General features: G+C 35.4%; 1 protein-coding gene across 15 annotated transcripts in view; it reads left to right on the top strand.

The window, feature by feature from the left end:
* The window catches only part of EXOC6B (exocyst complex component 6B), a 605,784-nt gene that overhangs the window by 301,118 nt on the left and 279,977 nt on the right, over nt 1–24,689 (top strand). For all 15 annotated transcript variants that reach the window (XR_006215816.1, XR_006215815.1, XM_042981710.1 and 12 more), the window contains 6 exons: nt 10,693–10,776; nt 11,168–11,214; nt 12,484–12,604; nt 21,763–21,834; nt 22,621–22,718; nt 24,173–24,278. Coding sequence is in view for 13 of the 15 variants with exons in the window: in XM_042981710.1 (XP_042837644.1) it covers nt 10,693–10,776; nt 11,168–11,214; nt 12,484–12,604; nt 21,763–21,834; nt 22,621–22,718; nt 24,173–24,278 (528 nt within the window). In the remaining 2 variants the exon portion in view is untranslated. The remainder of the gene's footprint in view (nt 1–10,692; nt 10,777–11,167; nt 11,215–12,483; nt 12,605–21,762; nt 21,835–22,620; nt 22,719–24,172; nt 24,279–24,689) is intronic.

Genomic DNA, 24,689 nt, shown 5'->3' with positions numbered 1-24,689 from the left:
AATTAAAGCTTTATTGGTTGTAATTGGTAATGCTATGAAAGGAGCCAGCCAAACTGAATCTGATAATAAAAGACTCTTTGTTAAAATATTTAATAAATTAACACTCTCTCTTGGAAGGGGGAAGCTAATTACAAAGCCCAAGATTGTTAATCATAATGTTTACTTTCTTCAAAAGCACAGACTCAACTACTCCATAATCATTAGACATCAGATTTCTTTCTTTTGCTTTTTTTAAATCCAGCAGACTCTGTCATTCCCGGAGGGGATGTTCTTTTCTATGGCTCAGGCTTGGGATATGGCAGAAGGAGGAAATGCCAAGACAAACATAAGTTATAAGGGCCATCTTAAAAATAAACAGGACTCTGTTAGAACGTCAGACTGCCTTTGCTCTCTTCAAAAAGGGTCAAAAGTTTATGTAGATTTATTTTGTAGGCTAATGAATGATATCAAGAATTGGGGCATTTGGAAAGTAATGTTTTTGTTTTGTTTTGTGTAATAATAAATTATCTACCAGAGCTATTATCCTATCTCTGTACATGTGTTGTTGGTGTTTTTTTTTTTTTTTTGAGGTGTTTTGACAGTTTTGTGGCTTTTGAATTTTAGACATTTCCAAGGCCCTAACGTAGGTAAATGGAACTGTGACACATACCACCTCTCCGACTCTTGAATGACCTTGCCGTGGGAACTCTCTGAATGGGCCTTTACATCTGGGAATCGAATGTTTCTAGATTTAAGCAATAGGGGGCATCTTGGGTTTGTTCTTTACACATGTTGCTGTAGTCTGATCTTTAGGGCAGTTCTAATGAAAGAAAATCCTGCTTTGGGCCTGCTGTGCAAATTAGCCATATGGCGAAGTGTAATATCCCGCTGAACGTCATTATGGGGCCCTATGAAAAGTGCTCCCCTTTTCACATGGAAGCAAATTAAAATGGCCCTTTCAGGTTTTTGGTTTTTTTTAAACTCTGAATAAACCTGTCTTCACTTGGATGCCGGGACAGTTGAAAGGGAGTTCTCCAGCTGCAGTCAGGGTGGTGAAATTACAGGCTTTGCCCAAGACCAAATGGAAATATTGCTTCCTGTAGGCAAAGCCGGAAGAACAATGGTGTGTGCTTCCATCCTTCCATTTCCCTCCCTTGTTCTTTGTGTACTTGCCCTTAGCTGCTTCTCAATCCAAGAGTGAGTTTTCTGTTATTGTGATGGATGAGAAAGGCTCAGCCCACTCTCCAGTAGACCCTGTATCAGTCTCTACGAGGAAAGGCCCACAGATGAAGAGTTGTTTACCCAAATAATGGCACAGTAAATATTTAATGAAGAAGATGGGCCTGTCCCATGTTGTCTGTTGTTTGGACATACTGCCCATATGAAATAATATCGTCCCAGCATAAGTTTTTATTTTTTTTCTGCAACACTAGACATGTAGGTCCCACTAATGTTTGGAGGCATGGGGTTCAGTAACTATATGAAATGTTCAGGGTGTCTGTGTGCGTGGTATACGTTGGCACCTTTTACGAAGAAAAAGAAATCCACGGAAAGGTCTTTCATCCCGTCTTCCCTTTCCCCCCTGCTCGAGGGAAAGGATCATACAGTTGTGACTTAGTTGATTACTAGCATACATTTGTAAACTGACAGCAGCTAAAGTTTGACTTTGAGCTTTGTTAGCAATAAATTTCACCACTCTTACAGACAAAAACAAAAAAACCTCCCTCATTTGCCCACACAGAGTGGTAGTGCTGTGTGTCTCCTATGTTTATATCCAGGCAAGTGCCTAGACACATGGGGAATTCAAAGTTATCATTTGTGTATCTATTTTTGTTTTTAAGCATTTATTGAAAGCTCATGTTAGTTCCAGCATTTGTATGATGACAATTTACAGCATGTGTTTGAAGAAAGAAAGTTGGCACAATGTTGTGCAATAAGAGTATATCATACTAAATTACGATGTTTGAGAAAAGATTTTTGCATGCAAAATGAAAGGAATGAAAAGGGTATGTACCATATTGTCCTGTTTGTGTGTGTATGTGTACATATGTGAGTATGTGAAATACCTGTTAAGAATAGAGGAATGTTGGTAAGGGAGTACACCAAAAAGTAAACAGTAGTTATCTCCAGGTGATGGGATTATGAATGACTTTTATTTTCTCTCTTTGCCTTATCTGTATTGTCTGATTTTTCTAAAAGTCACAAGTTGTACTTTTGTAGTTAGTAATTGCAAAGAGACAATATTAAGAACACAGCTAAAAGCAAAAGATTGAAACAAAAGAAAACGAAACCAACCAAACAACCTTTTTCAGCATAGCCTGAAGAGAAGTGGGTTATTTCCTGGTTAATTCTGGTGCTAGGATTAATGATTAGACTTGAGAAATTGACAATGGCTTTGGGGACATTTGACCATTAGCACCCTTCTCCACTTTTATCATAGGATGTGATGTAATATTTAAATTAAATATGAATTTAGAAGATAAAGCACCTAGTGAATTGAAGAGGTTAATAGAACCTGGAGGATATTTCTTTGTTTTAGCATTAAGTAAAAATAGAGTATGTTCTGTGATCCTTTAGCTCTTATGTAGTTGCCCTATAAGTGAATGATGAGAAATTTATTGTGAGGAATACTTTATAATAGTATAAGCTCCTGTCTTTAGGTTAAATTTCAGATGGAATATATATACTTAACAGAAAAAATTAAGCAAAGTCTTGTTTGGCTTCTAAGCCTCTCTTAACTTCCACTAAAATTCTTTAAATGCATAAGCGTCTGAAAATTTGTAACACCATTGTTAAAGAAGACTTATAATTAACATTACATTGCCTGAATTTGAATAACATTTTCTCCAACTTTAAGGCTGATTGAATGGATTGAGAAATCTAGTTGTTGAGTGATGTGTGTTTTATTGCCATAAACAGAACAAACCTTAAAAGTCAGAAGGTACTTTATGCCTTTTCTACTCTGTGCCATCTGGCTTGAGAATACAGTACTGAATTGATGAGTATATTGGTTTTCTATCCCCATTCTGTTTAGATTCTCCTGTATAAGACTGTCAGCATGTGGGGTGGGTGGGGGGGACAGTGGGACTTCTGGTGGCAGCACAGTTTATCTTGTGCTGGAGAGTACTTAATAGTGCTGTACAAGAACAGAAATAGGAAGACCCTGTATTGTGGTTTTCATTCACTTAAGAAGTTCAGGGAGTTAAACACTGGGAACTGTATGGTAGGAGAATGTTTGACTGTATTTATGTGAACTTGGTAGGCCAGTTGTTTGCTAGACACTGGAATCACTTTGTGGATTTACTTTGAAACAACTTTGGACCTGGGCACATCAACCTGCTGTGAATTGCAGCTTCCCTAAAGATATTAGATCTATAGCCAGATGATGGTGAGTGGGCCAAGGCAAACCACAAAACAAGCCTAGAAGCAAGCACTTGTCCAGAAAGAGCTCCTATTGTTCAAAACAGAGCAATTGGGAAAATGAAACAATACAAAACAAAATATGAGATCTGCAAAAACAGCCTGAATAAAATGGGACAAGGAACACCATCGTAAAAATTCAGAGGAAACATGATTCTAAGAATGATTTTCTGCAGGAACCAAAGGAAATTTTAGAAAATTGTTTGGCATGAAGAAGGCATAACTTCTATGAAACAGAAACAAAAATCTTCAAAAGAATAAATGGAGATAGAAAAACAGCAGGATGAGATAAGTAGGAATAATTACAAAGAAATGATTACTGCAATAGCAGATAAAGCGTAACTAGAAAAATGGAGCCTTGAAAGAAAATATTGATTAATATTCTATTTATACTTTTAATCATTTATTCAAGCCAATGTATATTGAGTGCCATTTATACCAGGCATTGTTCTAGGGGCTGGGAACATGACAGTAAATAAGACAAACAAGAACTTGTTCTTGTGGAGCTTGCATTTCTAATGAGAAGAGCCAGACGATAAACAAACAGTGTAATATCAGATGGAGATATGTGCTATGCAAAGAATTAAAAGCAGGTTATGTATTTGGCAAAACTTTCCATTTTAAATTGAGTAATAGAAAAGTCTTTTCTTAGTAGGTGACATTTAAATTTATATTTTAATTATTAGAAACAGCCAGATATTTCCTAATTTTTGGTATCAAAAATTAGGTGCTAGGTCCTTTTGTACTTTCATTCTACAGATATTCCTTACATTATCTTATTTTCTTCTAGGTGTAGATTACCATCTCTCTGCTAGTGATTCTTGATTCTGAAAACTATTGTCTTTAGCTTAGCCCTTTCTCCTGAGCTGCAGGCCCAAATACACCTGCTCCTGAACACTTAGCACTTGGAAGTCACTAATTAAACATGTTTGGTACAGAGACCATTATCATCAGTTTCCTCAAATACAAACAATTCTAGTTACTCGTGGTAGTTATATTTTATAAAGTCACTGTAAATACTGAGTTCATGAATACTGAACCATTGCTCCTAGAGGAAATACAGGGTTAGGTTCCTGTGAGCTTCTGGTCACAACATTTCATCAGTCAGTTCACAGCCATGTTTTTATGTGTGTTTCTCTTTAAAGATGTCTTATTTAATGTATTTTGTTGGCTTATTAACATTGAATTCATGGACAACAGCATTATAACTCATGCCCAAACAAAGCTTATCTAAATGTGTTTTCTCTCAAAGGCACATTTTGTCTTCTTGAGCTTAGGTATACTAGACAGCACTTTGGCACTGTGTTTGGGGGTCTTTTTATTTATTTTATTTTTTTAAAAATTTTTTTTAACGTTTATTTATTTTTGAGACAGAGAGAGACAGAGCATGAACGGGGGAGGGTCAGAGAGAGGGAGACACAGAATCGGAAACAGGCTCCAGGCTCTGAGCTATCAGCACAGAGCCCGACGCGGGGCTCGAACTCACGGACCGTGAGATCATGACCTGAGCCCAAGTCGGCCGCTTAACCAACTGAGCCACCCAGGCGCCCCAGGGGGTCTTTTTAAATAGCAAAATCACCAGGGGCACCTGGGTGGCTCAGTCAGTTAAACATCTGACTGTTGATTTCAGCTCAGGTCGTGATCTCATGGTTTGTGAGATTGAGACTCTTCACTGACAGTGTGGAACCCTCCTGGGATCCTCTCACTCTCTCACTCTGCCCCTCTCCCACTTGTGTGCGCTCTCTCTCTCTCTCTCTCTCTCTCAAAATAAATAAATAATAAGCTTTAAATGGCAAAAATCACCAACACGAAGCGCAAAAATGCAAGACATACAGATGGCCAACAGATACGTGAAAAGGTGCTCAACATCAATGATCATCAAGGAACTGCAAATCAAAACCACAATGAGGTATCACCTACATCTGTCAGAATGACTATTATCAAAAACACAAGAAATAACAAGGGTTGGTGAGGATGTTGAGAAAGTAGAACCCTTGTTACTTGTTGGTGGGAATGTAAATTGATGTAGCCACTATGGAAAACAGTGTGGAGGTTTCTCAAAAAATTAAAAAAAGAACTACTGTATGTTCCAGCAATTTCATTTCTGGGTTTTTATCTGAAGGAAATGAAAACACTAGCTGAAAAAGATATGTGCACCCCTATGTTCATTGCAGCATAATTTACAATAGCCAAGACATGGAAACAACCTAAGTGTTCATTGGTGGATGAAGAATAAAGAAGATGTAGAATCTATATATACAAAAGAGTATTATTCAGCTATAAAAAAGAATGAAATCTTGCCATTTGCAACAACATTGTTGGACCTTGAGGGAACTAAGTGAAATAGATACAGAAAGACAAATAATGTATGATCTCACTTATATGTGGCATTTAAACAGACAAAAAACCCAACTGAATGCATTGATTTGTGGTTGCCAAAAGTGGGGGATGGGGAAATTGGGTGAAGGTGGTGAAAAGGAATAAACTTTCAGTTATAAAGTAAGTCCTGGGGCGCTTGGGTGGCTCAGTCGGTTAAGCATTTGACTTCGGCTCAGTGAACTTGTGGTTTGTGAGTTTGAGTCCCATGTTGGGCTCTGTGCTGACAGATCAGAGCATGGAGCCTCTTTCAGATTCTGCGTCTCCCTTTCTCTGTCTTCCTCCCTCGCTCGGACTGTCTGTCTCTCTCTCTCAAAGATAAATAAAGATGAAAAAGAATTTAAAATAAGTAATTCCTGGGGATGTAATATACAGCGTGGTGACTGTAGCAAATAATACTTTATTGGATAATTGACATTTTCTGAGAGAGTAGAGCTTAAAAGTTCTCCTCACAAAGAAAAAACAATGCATGTGGTGATAGGTCTTAACTGGACTTGTGGTGGTGGTCATTTTGCAATATATATCAATATTGAGCCATTATGTTGTACACCTGAACATAAATATGTTTTATGTCAATTATATCTCAATTTAAAAAAATCGCAAAAATGCAAAAAATGGGGCACTGGTTGACTGTGAAGAGCATAATTGTTTGTAGTATGAGAACTGAAATAAGGAAGTAGAGTTTTGCCTTGTTTGACCTCAGCCGGGAACATGTGCGTTGGGTGCAGCTCAAATTTTTCAACACTCTGTGCTCATCTGTGAATGACTATGAAAGCAGCATGAGTATTGATTTTGAGGCTACAAGTAAATTTTGGCAAGTAGGCACATTTGCAAATACGGAATTCATGAATAAGAATTGACTATATATCCCTGCTCTTATGTTTCCTCTCTCATTAAATGACACCACCATCAGACCAGTTACCCAGGTTAGAAACCTCATGTTAGCTTTCTTTCTTTTCTATCCTTTACCACCAACAACCAATCAACCATCGGCTTGTACCTCCTAAATATAAGTCAGGTTCAGACTGATCTTTTTGTATCTGACTTTCTCTGTTTTCATTCTATTTAGTACATGACAACGTACAAATATCTGAAGTTCTTACTGTCTCTAGAGTTGAAGTGCAAATATCTTAACATAATTTACAAAGCCCTCTAACCTTATTTCTTGTCATCCCTCTCTCTTACACTGTGAGGGTACTGCCATGAAGAACTTTTTTCATTTCATGGGATGTGTAATGCCATTTTTTTCCCTTGAACCTCTGTGTCTCTATGAGGAATATTTTTTCCTTTATATTTACCTGTCTTATTCTCACTCATTTGTCAATTATGAATATAAATGGCATTTTTTTTTTCTGGGAAGCTTTCTCTGACATTCCTCCCATCCACACCACACACACACACACACACACACACACACACACACACACACATCAATCTAACCCAGAGGATTCTATGGTGTTTTTTTGTTTTTTTAATTGCTAGTTTTCCACCATAGACTATAAATTCAGTGATGATGGGGACCATTCTTTATTGCATGTCAAGGACTTTATATACATTAAGTGACTTGATTTTCTGTGATGTTATATGTATTAATTAATTAATTATTACAAAGCCTTTGGGCCACTGTAATACTAATGACATAAAATGAAAACAAACTAAAGCAACTTTTTACTTGGGTACTATTTTATATCTATTTGCTCTATACCTTCACTAGCTTTTGAGTTTTTTTTTTTAATAAATATTAATGATTAGATGAGTTTGAAGCTGAAGTGGCTAACTTGATCTATTTGTGGAAAGACAGGCAGTCAGCTGGACTGGTCAGACATCTACTTCTGAAATTCCACCTGTAAGCATTGAGTTGACAAAATTGGCAGAGGAAATAGAATAATCAGAGGTGAATTTATTTAGCTGCCACCAGGGAAAATCTAATTTTTGTAAAGGGAGAAGCCAGAATTATTGGATAAATTGGTCTTTCCTTATGTTTTTATTTTATTGAATGAATATTTGAAAGGCAAAACTGTATCTAGTTAAGCATTAAGTATAGGTCTACGATAGGTTTTCATCTTGCTTATTTTCTATCATTTACAACAAATAATTAAATTATTATACAATGGTCTAATTTGAGAGAAGACTTTCCCTAAATTCTCAGCTAAGTGTACCTTGGCTCCAAAGCATGTTGAATGTGTAACGTCACGCAAGAATAATAAAGGGCCTTTAGGGCTGTTAACTTTAAAATGAAAAGCCCTTCAGTGTGTACAGAATGTAATTGACATTTAATAATACCACTATGCTGTGAAATGGTGGCAAGTGGGGAATAACTTTAACAAACCAATGTGCAGTTTCCACTTCTTACTTCTTAAATAGAATCATTTGCTACCTCATTAACTTATGGATTTAGAAATAAGAAAGCCTTGAAATAGCTGCCTTAGTGTTTGATTTCATTTTATGGCAGGAAAAACGCAGGTGTGTATGGTTATAATCACTTTAGCATTTAAAAACTTTTGTTTTTAAGCTACACCAGGGGTCAACAAACTGTGGGCCAGATCCACCCTGCTGCTTGTTTCTGTGTGACCTGTGACCGAAAAACAGCTTTTACACTTTTAGATGGTTGGTAAAAAGTAAAAAGAATATTTCATGGCAGATGAAAATTTTATGAAATTCTTATTTCTGTTTCCACAAATAACGTTTTATTGGAATTTGGCCACACGCATTTATGTACCGTCTATGGCTGCTTTTGCGTTTCAAACAGCATTTCAACTAGTCTCTTGACTAGTCGCAAGAGAGACTGTATGTCTCATCAAGCCTAAAATGTTTACTATCCTGCCCTTTAGAGGACATGTTTGCCAACCCCTGAGCTTACACTATTGAATTAGTATGATTTAACACCTTAAATCAACTTCTCCTATTTAGGGATCTAGCAAAGAAGTCATGTCCAATCAAATTCTTCAGACTTTTGGGAAGGTAAAGGAAACTGAACTTAGGGATTGCATAGAGTTTATACTTTCTCCCATGGGCAAGGCTTTCATCTTCATCATTGATTTCATTGTTCTTTTTCAAAACATAAGCACTAGCATAGTGGTGATTATTTATCAGATGCTGTTCTAAAAGCTTTCTGATTCATCCGGATCCTCATGACTATGATGAGGGTGACCTCTCTACAAGTGAGAACACCATAGCACATCTATGAGTGAAAGTTAAATAGCTAAATGGTGGAAGTTAAATTAGTGAAAGTTCTGCAGCTGGTTGTACAGCTAGAAAGGGGCAGACTCATGATTTGAAAGAAGTCATCTGGTTCTCAGATCAGTGCTCTTAACCACTGTGCGTGCCGTCTCTCCATTTCTACTCTTATTTATTTAGAAAAGTCTTGGATTAAGAGTAGAATTTAGTAATGGGGGGGAGCATGATGCTTTAAAAGCTTTGAGTTGTATTGGTTTCCTAGGCTGCTGTAACAAAGTACCACACATTGGGTAGCCTACACAATAGAAATTTATTCCGACCCAGTTTTGGAGACTAGAAGTCCAAAATCAAGTGTCAGAAGGCTGTCCTCCCTCTGAGACAGTGAGTGGGAGACTTGTCTCTCCCTAGCTTCTGCTGGTGGCCATCCATCCATCCATCCATCCATCCTTGGCTTGCAGCTGCATTGCTCCAACTCTCTACCTGTGTCACCACATGATGTTCTCCCTGTGTGTCTGTGTCTTTTCTGCCCCCCCCCTTTTTTTTTCGTTTGTTTATTTTGAGAGAGAGAGAGCACACATGAACCAGGGAGGGGCAGGGAGAGAGAGAGAGAGACAATCCCAAGCAGGTTCTGTGCTGTAAACACTGTGACATGGGGTTTGACCTACTGTGATACCATGACCTGAGCCAAAACTAACAGTTGGATGCTTAACCCATTGAGCTACCCAGGAGCCCTTTTCTTTTAAGGACACCAGTTATATCAGATTAAGGGTCACCCTACCCTAGTACAACTGCATCTCAATTAAAAAAATTTTTTTTGATGTTTATTCATTTTTGAGAGAGAGAGAGAGACTGAATGTGAGTGGAGGAGGGGCAGAGAGAGAGGGAGACACAGAATCTGAAGCAGGATCCAGGCTCTGAGCTGTCAGCACAGAGACCGACGTGGGGCTTGAACCCATAAGCTGTGAGATCATGAACTGAGCCGAAGTCGGACACTCACCGACTCAACCGACTGAGCCACCCAGGCTTCCCTAAATGCATCTTAATTTAAATACATCTGCGGTGACCCTATTTCTAAATAAAGTCCTATTGTGACATCCCAGGAAGGACATGAATGTTGAAAGGATGCTGTTCAACCCAGTTATGGAGCTCATGAACCAGCTCTTGCTCTCTAGAGCACCTTTCATTTTAAGAAACTGTGTATCAAGAATTTCTAGGGGTTTGTTTCTTCTTTTTTGCTGTTAATCCTGTACTTGATTCTATTCTAGCTGGGAAGACTGATTTACTATTCTTTGCTCCTGCCTTTTTCCTGCCTTGCTCTGGCCCTTTGCTCATGATTCATTTGAGACTGGTTTTCATTCTGAACATTTTTCTTCTGGAATGTTCTGTGAGGTTTTTAAGGCCCATTTTCTCAACTGCTTTTAGGAGAATGTTGGTTTGTCTTCATGCTTGTGAATTTATGGTAGTTGATTCAGCAACCAGCTTTGGTGTGTTGGTGGTTGAGTTCTGGTAGTGTCCTCTTAAGAATCTTTTGTATCCATTCTTATGGGATTTGTAAATAAGGTTCAATAAATGGTAATCGTTCTTTTTATTTTTTCTATGATTATTATCACTGTTAAAATAGCAGATTTTGAGAAATGTGGGGTTGCCTCAGTTCCAAACCTGAGAGTTTCTCTTTTCCCACGAAATACTAGAATAATTGGTCAAATCGTGTCAACCCATTTCCTTTTGTTTATTTTACAGGGTGCCCGTGAAACATTTGAGAACTACTACCGAAAACAGAGGCGAAAACAGGCCCGTTTGGTGCTCCAGCCTCCATCTAACATGGTAAGATCTCCAACTTAACTTTTCTCTCTTTTTCACTTTTCTTCTCTGGCATCTTGTCATTATTTTGCATATATGCTGGGTTTTTTTGTTTTTTGTTTTTGTTTTTTTTTAAACTGTCACTCTGAGATCATTTTTGGTGGATGTGACTTACAGTAAGAAAATAGCAACTAACATCTATTGATTGCTATGTGTCAGGCATCGTTTTAAGTACTGGATATCAATTATCTAATTTCATCCTCCTTATAACTCTATAATGTAGGGAGGGTACTATTGTTATATTTACCTTAGAGTCTTGGGAACTGAGCCCTAAGAAAAGAAGTAACTGATTTTAACTTTGTCGCAAGGTATCAAAACAAAAACAATAACTTTTTTCTTCTTTGCTTTGTTGCAGCATGAAACTTTAGATGGCTACAGGAAGTATTTTAATCAAATTGTAGGGTAGGTATATGTATGTGTGTGTATTTAAATGTATACACTTTCAATACCTAGACTCGTGAGACTTGGAAAGATAATTTTTCCTTGGGAAATTATTTTTCTTTTTTTCTTTTAAATTTTTGAGATTTATTTTTGACTTTCTGATAATTTCAAAGGAATGTCTAATTGGTTTCAGCATTATATTGTTGAAGAGTAGTTTTTAAGGATGAAGGAAGAAAACTTTTGAATTGTAATTTTATTATATTTGATGTTTTGTTTCTCCATTCTCCGTACGAGGGAACCAAATAATCAGCAAAAGTTGGCAGACTTTTTCTAAAAGGGCCAGATAGTAAAGTATTCTAGGCTTCGCAGGCCATACGGTTTCCGTCACAACTATTCAGCTCTGTTGTTGCAGTGGGAAAGTAGCTATAGACAGTATATAAATGAGTGAGCGTGGCTGTGTTCCAATAAAACAATATTTATAAAAATAGGCAGTGGGCCAGATTCGTCCCACGGGCTATATAGTTTGCCACCATCATCTAGAGTATACATACTAGGATGGAATTGCGTTTCCCAAATAAACACCATATAGACAGCTTATTCTAATTATGAAAGAATGACTTTGCAGTTAAAAGAAAGGGAAATGACTTGAATTGTTCTATGAAATTTCTTTTTATTTCAAATTGAGATTTCTTTAAATGTAATTGATAGTTTTGATTAAAATATATCATAAAAATTCCTTATTTAAAGAATTATTTTATTTAGTAGGAACATTTAGCCAAGGTAACTGAACATACATTTTAAATGTATAACTATAAAGCTACAGCAGTGTTAAAAAATAAGTTTGCATTTTTTTTTTTTTTTTTTTGCCTTAAGGAGGAAGTCCACATAAAGGGAATTATTTTGGTATTTTGTATGTTGAGCTCTTAAAAAATGTGTATTGCAGCTTTCGCTGTCTGTTTCAAATTGGTTAGCTTTTTAAAAATGTCTTAATGGCCTGGTATTTTTAATATAGTGAAATTAGCTTCCCTTACCTGTAAACATTTTCTTCCCTTTTACATGGCTGACTAATATGGTTAACATTTAATAGAAATGTACCTCCGATTTCTATAAAGTGGCTGGACAAAATTCCATGTCCAAGAAATATGATTTTGTTCATGACACCAGGTAGCTTTCTTTAAGAAAAAAATGACTATTAACTTCAGATTTGATGGCAGCTCCTGTTTGCCAGACCCTGGAGATAGTCAAACTGTAATTTCTGACAGTTGTACTTTCTTTTTTCCTCGATCTTAGCTTTTTTGTGGTTGAAGATCACATTTTACATACAACCCAGGGCTTAGTAAACCGAGCCTACATTGATGAACTCTGGGAAATGGCACTTTCAAAAACCATCGCGGCACTCCGCACCCACTCGGTATGTAAGAAGCCCGTGAGAAGTTCTCACTTATTGCTGATTATCTGTATACTAGTCAATGTTGTACTGCTTTAAAATCATTTACGTATTGCGTGGAATCACCTACCCGGAGCTATCTCTTTCAAAGACATGTGGAAGTAGCCACTTCAAATTGCCACATTCTCTAACACGGAGCCCACTTTTGTGGATGCTCTATGCAGGAAGAAAAAACAAAAAACAGCTGACGTGTATTGGAATCCTCTCTCTGTGTCAGGCTTTGTTATATGTACTTTATATGTAGTTCATAAGGTAGTTATCATTATTATGTTTACCTTATAGTCTGGGAACTGACCCTCAGAGAGGTTGAGTAACCAGCCTAGTGTTATGCAGTAAGTGGTAGAGCTTGGATTCAAATCCAGACAAGTGACTATATTCTCAGCCACTACTCAGTGTTGCCTGCGATAAGGCCATTAATATTGATGTGGCGTTCACAGTTTTATTCTTATTTTTTGAAAAAAATGTTTACAACATATCAATGTTAGTAAGTACGAGTTCCCACGATTTTGATATATTTTATCAAAGCATGAATTTTTAAATATTTTTTTTAAGTTTATTTATTTTTTTTGAGAAAGAGAGAACATGAGCAGGGGAAGAGCAGAGAGAGAGGGAGACAGAGGATCTGAAGTGGGCTTTGTACTGACAGCAGAGAGCCTGATGCAGGGCTCAAACCCACGAACTGTGAGATCATAACCTGAGCTGAAGTCAGATGCTTAACCAACAGAGCCACCCAGGTGCCCCTCAGAAAGTTATATTTTAATTGGGGGGGGGTCCCAATAAATAAATAAGAATATCAGACCGTCATAATACAGTTAAATTACAGTTAAATACAATTGAGTACAATTGAAACAGTGATAGATTAGGACAACACGGTGCCTGCTTTTGGTTAGTTGATCAGAAGTGGCATTCTTTATGCAAAGGAGTCACTATTTATGCAAAGATCAATTAAAGAGAATTCTAGGTATAAGGAATGGTAGTACAAGGGCTTTGGGTGTACTTTTCTATCTGAACTGTTCGAGGAATGATAGTGAGGACTTAATAATAGAAGATAATTTAGCATGTAGAATATTTCAGTAAGTGGCTTTGATATCTATGTAGTGCCAGCTAGAAGCAAGATATCCGCGACCCGCCAGCTTTCTTATCTCTTCATCAGCAAGTGTTCCAGAGTAAATACCATGTGTAAAATCTGTCATTGAAGGGACTGTAGCTGTTTTTGGGAACGGAAAAATGTTCAGAGTGGGTAGAACATAGAATGTAGAAAGTTAGGCAAGTGTGGCATGAGGTATAAAGAAAGAAGTAGATAGGTGTCATATTATCTAAGACCTATCTGATGCTTAAAGCACTGGGTTGAATGGAGTGTGTGTGTTCATTGTGGGGGTAGGATAAATTGGAATGAGAAGGTCAATTTGGCTAAATTATGGACGAGGGATGAGAATAACGTGGGAGAACAATTAGTAGGCTAGTGTAGTATTCAGGCAAGAGGTGATGATAGCTGGAACAAGGGGTAAGAGTATATATGGAGAGATGTGAATTAGTTGGAGAGATTTTTAGGAGGTAAGATTAACTGTATTTTTTGGTGGATTAGATATAAAAGGTAAGTTAAAAGCATATCAAGGTAATGCTTAGGTTTATGGTTTCTTTCCCTATGATGGTCTGAACATTTGGATATGATTACTTTGCCTTTGTGGCATCCAAGTAATAAGGTATAGGGGTTTGTTTAGTATATGTTTAGTATAGGAGTTTAGAATTTGAGGGGCATCTGGGTGGCTCAGTTGGTTAAGCGCCCCACTCTTTGATTTCAGCTCAGGTCATCATCTCATGGTTTGTGAGCCTGAGCCCCACGTTAGGCTCTGTGCTGGCAGCCTGGAGCCTCCTTGGGATTCTCTCTCTCACTCTGTCTCTGACACCCCCCTGCTTGCTCTCTCTCTCTCTCTCAATCTCTCTCAAAATAAATAAATAAATATGAATTTGAAATCAAAGAAGGTTATGTCACTGAATGCATTGTAAAGATTTTCTCCTTTTATTTATGGTTTCTTTTTTGGTATTTAGAAATGTTAAATGTTTGCCTGTTTATATATCTATTTTATTTTAAAATTTCCCTCATCGTTCATAAGTGGCATAGGACTTCATCTGACATTTTTACCATTTTATCTTTTTGTCATTATAAAGTTTGGCAAATTTAAAAATACTTTTTAAAAGTTTCTGCCTTTTCTGAGACTAAAAAAAAGTCTCATAACTATGTTATGGCTTGAGTTTTACACATTTTTGTATATACTACCACTTGTTATTTATTTTTATTTAAATAATGGTTATGGATTTCATTTTATTGTTTTGCAACAGTGTATCTGTTGTCCTAAGATCATTTTTTTAATGTCTTATCTTCTCCCTTAGCATGGTGTGTCGTTATATGTAAATGTTAACTTACAAAGTAATGTTTATTCTAAGAAAATATGAATATATGATTATCGATAGTAACAAATTTTGGTCATGATCCTTGCATGATTATTATTAGCTTTCTAATATGTAAATTTAAAGATTCTTTTTCTGGGTGCTTGAGTGGCTTAGTCAGTTAAGCATCTGCTCAGGTCATGATCTCATGGTTTGTGGATTTGAGCCCTACATTGGACTCTGCACTGATAATGTGGAGCCTGCTTGGGATTCTCTGTCTCCCTCTCTCTGCCCTCTCCTCTCTCTCCTTCTCTCTCTCTCTCTCTCTCTCTCTAAAAAATAAATAAATAAATAAATAAACAAACATTAAAAAATGAATATCTTAAAAAAATAAAGATTCTTGTGTATGAAAATATAAAATATATATTTTTAAACAAAAACAAGCTGTGTTTTTCACTTAATGTCTCATCAATCTATATTAATTTTAACATTTACTTGCATAATATTCCATTGTAGGTATGTATCTTTTTTAGCTCTTGTAAACATTACAGTGAATATTTTTATAAAAATATTGATTTTTTTTTTTATGTTTATGTATGTATTTTGAGAGACAGAGAGATAGAGAGTGAGCAGGGGAGGGGCAGAGAGAGAGGGAGACACAGAATCCCAAGCAGGCTCTGCACTGTCAGTGCAAAGCCCAATGCGGGGCTGAGACCCACAAACCATGAGATCATGACCTGAGCTGAAACTGAGTTGGACACTTAACCAACTTCTATAAAAATATTTTTATATTTCTTATATTTTTATATTTCTTATATTACATAATATATAAAATATATTATAATATATTAAAATATATTATAAAATATAAAATATAAAATATATTTCTTATATTTATATTTTAATAAATTCTTAGATGTGAAATTAGTGAGTTAAAGGATCTGTACATTTCTTAGCCTCTGGATACATATTGCTAATTTGCTTTGCTAAAATATTGTACCATTTAGCACCACTCTGAGTATCATCTTTTAGAATGCCAACTTTCCTATTCTGTTTACTTCACAGAAAGTTATATTTAAAAACAAAAAATCATTCCTAATCTAATATGTCAGAAATTATATCTTAATTTAACATGTTTTTCTTTGATTAATACCGGTATTGAAATTTTTTTCAGATATTTTCTCTCTCAAAAATAATAAACATTAAAAAAAAAAGCGGGGGGCGCCTGGGTGGCTCAGTAGGTTGAATCAGTTGAGTGTCCAACTTCGGCTCAGGTCATGATCTCATAGCTCTTGGGTTTGAGCCTTGCATTAGGCTCTGTGCTGGCAACTCTGAGCCTGAAGCCTGCTTTGGATTCTGTGTCTCCCTCTCACTCTGACCCTCCCCTGCTTGCTCTCTGTCTCTCTGTCAAAAATAATAAACATTAAAAAAATTTTTTAAAACTCTCTTCAGATGTTTTTAGTTATTTATATATCTTCTTAAAAATTTCCTGTTCATATGCATTGCATTTATATTTTAATAGCTTTATAATATTTTATTATGTATTATTTCTTTAAAATATGGATGCTAACCTTTAATCTGAATGTTAATCTCTAGTCTGATATATAGGTCGCAAATTTTTTTTTTTTTTTTTTTAGTTTTATGTGTCTCTAACTTTGCTTTTCTTTTCCAAGGCATTATAGAAATTTAAATTTTTATGTAAATATATTGATTTTTAACTTTATAATTTGTCTTCCTTATTCGAAAGAATATTTAATTATTTGTTTACATTTGATCTTGGTATTTCTGTGGTTATTTTAAATATACGTATCACAAACAAATAAAAGTTTATTTTAATATAGAGTGTGAAGTTGGATTTTATCTTTAATTATTTTTTAAAAATACACATCACTTCCAGTAACATTACAATAACATTATCATGTTAATCTTTTACTTTATTCAGCACAGATTGCCATAATCAAATGCCATAGGCTGGTACCTTACACAACAGACATGTATTTTTTCACAGTTCTGGAGGCTGGAAGTCTGAGATCAGGATGCCAGCATGCTTCTGGTTGGGTTCTGGTGAGAACTCTTGCTGATTTGCAGATGGCTGTGTTCTCATCACGTCCTCACATGGCCTTTCCTCACATGGCATCCTACTGTCGCCTACTTCTTTTCTAAGGACACTGATCCCATCAGATCAGGACCTTTCCTCATTTAACCTTAATTATCTAAGTTTTATTTCCAGATATAGCTACACTGGGGGTTACGGCCTTAACATATGAATGTTGTGGGGACATAATTGTTCCTTAATATCCTTCTTTTCCCAACATATTTCGGAGGCTACTTTTATCATATAATAATATATTTTATGGGGTGCCTGGGTGGCTCAGTCAGTTAAGCATTCAACTCTTGATTTCAGCTCAGGTTATGATCTCATGGTTCAGGAGATGGAATCCCGAGTCAGGCTCTGTGCTGACAGCAGGGAGCCTGCTTGGGATTGTCTTCCTCCCTCTCTCTCTCTGCCCCTCCCCTGCTCCTGTTCTCTCCCTGCACCCCCCAACCCATGTCAAAATAAATAAATAAACTTAAAAAATAATAGATTTTATAAATACTAAGGTCTTTTGCTAGGCTCTATGATTCCCCACCCCCCTTTCCTCTCTGTCTTGAACCAATGTAACATTTTTTTGATTATTATATTCGACATAGTATGGTTTAATTTCATATAGGACATGTACATTCTCTAAAATCCCCTTTTTAGGACATGCTAACTATTTATGTTCTCATTCTTCCAGATTAGTTTGATAATCACTTTGTCACATCCCTTTTACCACTTACAATATCCTCCCTCCCCCAAATTGAACTATAGTGTTGTTATGCAGTGAATCTGTAAATTAAAATGGAATTTTTTTTTTCAGTATTTGGTGTTTTTCACCAGGAATATATATATTTTTCTTAATTATTTGCCTTCATGTATTTTGGAAAGGTATTTTATATGCTTTCCATAAGTCCTATTTTTGGTATTTTATGTTTTTTTTTCAAGGTAATGTTTTAGGAAAGTTTTTTGCCCCCAATCATATTTATTAACTAATATTACTGTATTCTAGGGAGAAGAGTCCTTGATTTTGTTTGTTTATTTTATATTTGTCCATGTCAATGATTTTACCAATTCGGTTATTTTCCTGAGAAAAGCTTTTTCTTTTAGAAAACTTAGATTCCTTGCAAGCAATTTCTTTTTTGTAAAGCAGGGGTTCTTAACTTTTTCTCTGTGACTGATACATTTGAGATGTGACGGATCTACACCACTCAGCAGGGAACTGCCCTCTCTTCTTCATGCAGTCGTATTTGGTATCATTAAGAGGAGGACACTTTCCAAGCATACTGTTTGAAATGTGTATCTCTGGAGAACATTAATCTTAATGGAGTCTTTCTTTGTAGATGTGCTGTATATTCTTTTGAATGGAAGAACAAATAGCAAAATACCTTTTTTCTTTCCAGTAGATCAGCATCAATCTGTAGAGGCAGAAAGTAGATTAGTGGTTGCTTTGGGCTGGGAGTAGCTAGGAGGATAATTTAAATGACATAGGTTTTCTTTTTGAGATGAAAAAATGTTTTAAAATTGACTGTGATTATGTTTGCACATGTCTGTGAATATACAAAAACTAAAAACCATTAAAGTATATACTTCAAATAGGTGAGTTGTATGGTATAGGGATTAGATCTCAACAAGGCTATTAAAACATAGCATCTGATTAAAACATTGATTAAAACATAGCACCTCTGCATCACATACATTTACAGTCATTTAATTTATTATGAGACAGAGTAGTTGACGCCACAGATGTTAATTCTATTTATAGTATTATATTACCCAGCAAAGCAAACTAGAATAAGAACAACTGAAACATCAAAACAAATCTCAAAAAGAAACACTATATCTGATTATGCTACTTGTTTATCAAAAATCTATATATCTTTCTAACTTTCTGTGTCATATTTCAAACTACTCTTTTTCTGATTCAATTATTAGTCAATACATAAATTGGAAACGTTTTGAAAGATACGATATTTCAGGTATTAATATGTGTAGTATTCTCAATGCTGATTTCAAAACATGATAGAGATCTTACCCGATCCATCTCACTTGGAATTCAAATTTAGCAATATATTAGAAAATTATATGCTAATACAACGGAGAGTTTGTATCAGGAATGGTTCCACATCAGATGATCTGCTAATATAGTTGTTAATAATATAAACAGATCATCTGATAATACCGAAAAGGTATTTTTTAAGATTCAAAATTATGGAACAATGTAATTAATTCCATGTGGCAAAAACCTCATGTTTCATAGATATTATATATAGTGAACATTTCAGTTTGTTATGGTAGGTGGACAAGGGTTGTACTGGGATAGTGTTTTTTTGTTTTTTAGTTTATTCATTTTGAGAGAGTGAGAGTGAGAGACAGAGAATCCCAACCAGTCTCCATGCTGTCAGCCCAGAGCCTGATTTTTAAAAAGTGTAGTAAGGAGGAAAAGGAAGCACACAAGCCAAAGATAAACGTTGCTTTCTTAGGAATCTCTGATTATCTGAATACAGAAATTTAATTCATAGATTAAACAGGTAAAACTATCATTTTGTGATCAAGAAGACAAAGTCAAATGTATATCCCCAAATATGGAGCAAATAAAGAGATGGAAGATATGAAAGGAAAGTTAAGAAACATGATGGATAGCTGATGCTCATTTTTTATCGTATCTAACTGAAATTTAGAAAGGAAGGATAGACACAAAGGAGAGGACTTTGATAATTAAATAATTAAAAGAGGGAAATTTCCAGATTCCCATAGTTGAAAGGCTGTATTGAGTATCAAGCAGGGTAAATGAAGGCAGACACTTCTTTCACATCAGAAATGCTGTGTTTTAGTTTGAGGTCAAACGAAAGGCATTTTCAAACATGAGGATTCAGAGTTTATGCTTTACCTCTCCTGTTTTATTGGTATTGTACAAAAAATGAAAAATCCAAAATACAAGATGGGATAGGATTAAAATAAAATGTGTGCAAAAAAATGAGTAAAACTCATAGATAAATCTAAATAGCTATTTGATTATTTGTAAAGTTTAATGCTATTAAGAATCCATATGGAAGGAGAGAGACTTAATGTTTAAAAAGTTTTTTAATGAAAACTCTAGATTATTTCATATAAACAGCAGGAAGAAAGTATATAACTTATTAATAACCGCTGTAAGAAAATTAAAAAGAACTAGGATCCAATGAAAAACATGAAATAAAAAAGAAGCAATCATTGTAAATGGGAAACTTAAGATGGAATAGGTTTATGGGGAACCTGGGTGGCTCAGTCAGTTAAGCGTCCGACTTAGGCTTAGGTCGTGATCTTGCGGTTCGTGAGTTCAAGCCCCGCGTCAGGCTCTGTGCTGACAGGTGAACCTGGAGCCTGCTTCGGATTTTGTGTCTCCCTCTGTCTCTACTCCTTGTCCGCTCCACTCTGTTTGTCTCTCTCAAAAATAAACATACATTAAAAAATTTTTTTAAAAAAGATGGAGTAGGTTCAGATACGTCAGCAATCACAGGAAATGTCAAAGAATTAGGAAGTTTTATAGTCTGGTTACTGAGACATATTCATACATTATGGTGAGTATGAAAAAAGTGAAAATAAGGTAAGAGGAGCAGAAATGGCAATATTCTCAAAGGCAAATAGAATTGAATTTGAAGACCATTAAATGGGAAAGGAAAGGAATATTTTGTACTATTCTAGTTTTAACCCACCAAAAAGAGAATAGCCTTTTTATAGAGGACAAGCAAGCATCAATATGTATAGAACAAAAACTGTTAGTAATAAGAGAAATTGATGAACTGTACCGTTATGGGTGAATTCAGTATGCCTCTTTCAGGAATTGAGAGTTCAGACAGGAAGTAACCAAATTGTAATTAAGAGAATTTGAATATCAAAATTACTGAACTTTCACATAGTGACATATATACATCTTTGAATCGTGCCCACATAACCTACCTTCCATGTCATTTCAGTTTTCAGTTTTACTGATAAGAGATTATGTATGGACTTTACTTGTAACTTTTATTTTCCTCTTTATTTAGGTTTGTTTTCTCTTTGTATTCCTTGTGTTGTTGCTTAATTTCATTTTTTTCCTGTTTAATCAGACTTAGCTAAGATTTGTCTGTTTTATTGATATTTTTAACGAGCTTTTGTTTTCATGGATCAAATTTTTCGTGTCTCTATGTTATTTCTGCTTTTAATTTGATCAATTTTTATCTCTTGTACTTATGATTTGTTTTGGCTTTTTGAGTTAGCTTTGTGGATTGAGTGCTTAGTTTATTTTCAGTCTTGTGTATTTTCTGCTTGCATTTAAAAATATAAATTTTATTTTGAAATTGCTTTAGCCACATCGCATAGGCTTTGATATCAAGTATTACATTTTGTTCATTTAAAAATAATATGCAATATCAATTTTGATTTCTGTTTTGGCTGAAGAATTATTTAGAAGTATGTTTTCAAATTTCCAACTGTTAAAAATATAGATCATGGCTTACTGGAGTCTCTACTCAGCTCTTTCCTGCCTAAATCTGGTGTTACCTTGAGCCAGGAAAGGGTTAGACCCTTTCTGGAGAGCCTTTACCAGGCGAATCATCAAACAATTAAATAAATTAAAAATTTAGTTTTATTTTTAATAATTACAGTGTTTTTCCTCATTGTCTTTTGTTTCCTTTAGTCTTACTGCTCTGATCCAAACCTTGTGTTAGATTTGAAGAACCTCATTGTGCTTTTTGCTGACACACTTCAGGTTTGTGATTTCTGTTTACATAAACTTTTCTAGATTAGTATGCATCAGGTGTAAATCTTTTCATTGTCTACTTAAGCTTAATAAATGCCTTTTAGTTTTTAGTTGTGTTTCTTCTTTTCCTAGAGCTAGATCTTTTAATCTTTTTATAGCGTTTCATTGTTATCACTTTGACCAATTTATATTCTCATAAATAGTTCCAATCCCCCCTTTTTTTTGCTCAGAGCAAGTCAATTAATTGAACCACTCACTACCTTAGTTTTTTTCTTTAATGTCCTTAATTCAGATACAGTGCCTGAGTGATTTTGGAGTTTTTTTGGTGTTTTTTTTTTTTTTTTTTTAAGTTTATTTATTTATTTTTGTGTGAGAGAGAGGCAGTGGGAGCAGGGGACGGGCAGAGAGAGAGGGAGACACAGAATCCCAAGCAGGCTCTGCGCTGTCAGCACAGAGCCAGATGTGGGGAGATCTATCACATTTCCCTCCCTACTCCTGAAATTTGCTAAGGGTACAGGATGAGTTGCAGGGAGGACTTAGCTGACATTGTACCAGTATATATTGATTTTAATTATCATTCGTTTATTTTTTCTGACTAGCTTAAATATTTTGGTATGTATCTTTTGATTCTTGAGATAAACACTAGACATTAAGTGGGAATGAAACATACTGCTGTCATGCTTTCATTTAAATCTTTGACCAGAATATGATAATATCTTTCAGTGCCTGATCTCTTTCATGTTGAAAAAAAAAAAATCACTTATAAAATGAAGCTGTTTTCTTATTTTGTTTCAGGTGTATGGTTTTCCTGTGAATCAGCTTTTTGACATGCTGTTAGAAATCAGAGATCAGTATAGTGAAACTCTGCTAAAGAAGTGGGCAGGTATTTTCAGGTGAGAAATTATCTTTGTCGTGTGTGTGCATGTGCGTGTGCTAGTGTATGTACACACATGTTTATACATAAGGCTTCTCAATATTATAAGCAACAAGTATGTGTGGCTTATTTTATTATAGCTGTGATCCAGGTTATGATTCAGAATTCAAGCAAATTGAAGAGATGTCCCAAATAAAGTTCCCAAGATAACTGATCTCAGTGCATCATGTCTATTATGTGGAGACTCCCCAGATCCCATTTTGGCTTTTTTTTTCCCCCTTGAATACCATCCAGATCATCTTGAGTCTTCTTAATATATTTGTTGGTTTCCTTTTTGAGGATCATGCCTACTATATAGCTCACTTGTAGGGTGGTAGCTATTGAACCCCTTTGAGTAATGTAGGCTTTTTTGGAACCTTTTTTGAAGACTTACTTATATGGTTCCTCAAATTCTTCCTTCTCTACATATAGAGATGAGGTGTATTACAATCTAGTGTTTGAAACATGTTATTTAAATCGTTACTATATCATGTATATACTAATAAGACAGTTATTGCCCTGTTACACCTTGCATTCACAAATATCTCCTTAGACTATTTTCTTGGCACACAACTCATGTCATATCACTTGAGTTTCTTCTTCTTTTGAACTTTTATTCCCTTATTTAATGTGATCTTCCAGCTTATTGCAATAGCCTGTCCCCAGATAAGCTTACCCTGTTTTTAAATTTTTCTAGCTATCAGATACTACATTTTTCCTTTAATATTACTAATGGTACAATTGTATTTTAGGGGAGGATTATGTCTCTATGAACCTTGAAAATTCATAACATGATATATCCATGGTCTTAAAAGTGTCTGATCTGATCCCTTCAGTAAATTTGGTTTTGATTTTCGTAGTTTGGTCTCTGCTTTTAGAGAACCTCCAGTAAGGTTAAGGAGTCAGTTCCTCTGGATGAAGTTCATCCTTAATACAGAATAGGAGATGAAGTAAATGAACATAATTTGGGTTTATCATAGAAGTTACTTTTCTTCATCTGCCAGTTTTGAAAGTTAGAACAGAACTAATACAGGATTAAATAACATAATCAAATGTGTTTTCTTTAAAAAAAAAAAACAAAACAAATGAAACCTCTGTGCTTTTTTCTGGAGCACACACATCCTTTTGTTTTTACTACCCATTTGCCTTACAGCTTCTACATGTTGCTGTAAAATTTTGTCTCCTCTGTAAATCTCAAATACTGTGAGATCATGTTCATAATTGTGTTCCCTCTGTTTCAGAGTAGTTTTCTTTCTGTCTTCTGTCAAAGGTATTTTTACCTGCAATGAAAAGTTTCATTGTAGAGGAATAGAATAGGAACTAGAAAACATTCGTTTTGGTGGTTTGTATACACAACTGTTTGAGTTTACCTGAAAATTACTTGTAATCACTACAGTGATTAACCAGCCCACCCTTCCTTCATTTTATTTCTAGAAACATACTTGATTCTGACAACTACAGCCCTATACCAGTAACAAGTGAAGAGATGTATAAAAAGGTGGTAGGACAATTCCCATTCCAAGACATAGAGCTGGAAAAGGTGAGGAATACTGTAAAATAAAATGCTCTGTTTGATTTGGCATACTCTCAAAGCTTTCATTTTATCAGTTTCATTGAAGGCATTACCTCCAACTCAGTGCATTAGAGCTCTAGAACACCCCCAGAGAACGATTTTGGGGCTTAAAAGAACAGAAGTTCCTGTTTGAAAATCAGTATATGATTTCGGGGTCGAAGTGTTAAGGGTATTGCTGGGCATGTTCCAATTTGGTTTATACTTTGAAATACTTACTGTTATCATACTCTTAGGACATTTTCTCCCCCACACATACAGTAAAAATTACCCTGTGCTATATAATATATAATTCTATTGGTATATAATTCAACAGTGCATTGAGTCATATATGTACTGCCATAATAATGATACCAAAATAGTTCCATCATCCCCCCAAAT

The sequence above is a fragment of the Panthera tigris genome, chromosome A3 (assembly GCF_018350195.1).
Source record: "Panthera tigris isolate Pti1 chromosome A3, P.tigris_Pti1_mat1.1, whole genome shotgun sequence".
Classification (NCBI taxonomy): Eukaryota; Metazoa; Chordata; class Mammalia; order Carnivora; family Felidae; genus Panthera; species Panthera tigris.
The sequence above is the reverse complement of the archived record's forward strand: the minus strand, read 5'-3'. Positions and strand labels throughout refer to the sequence as shown.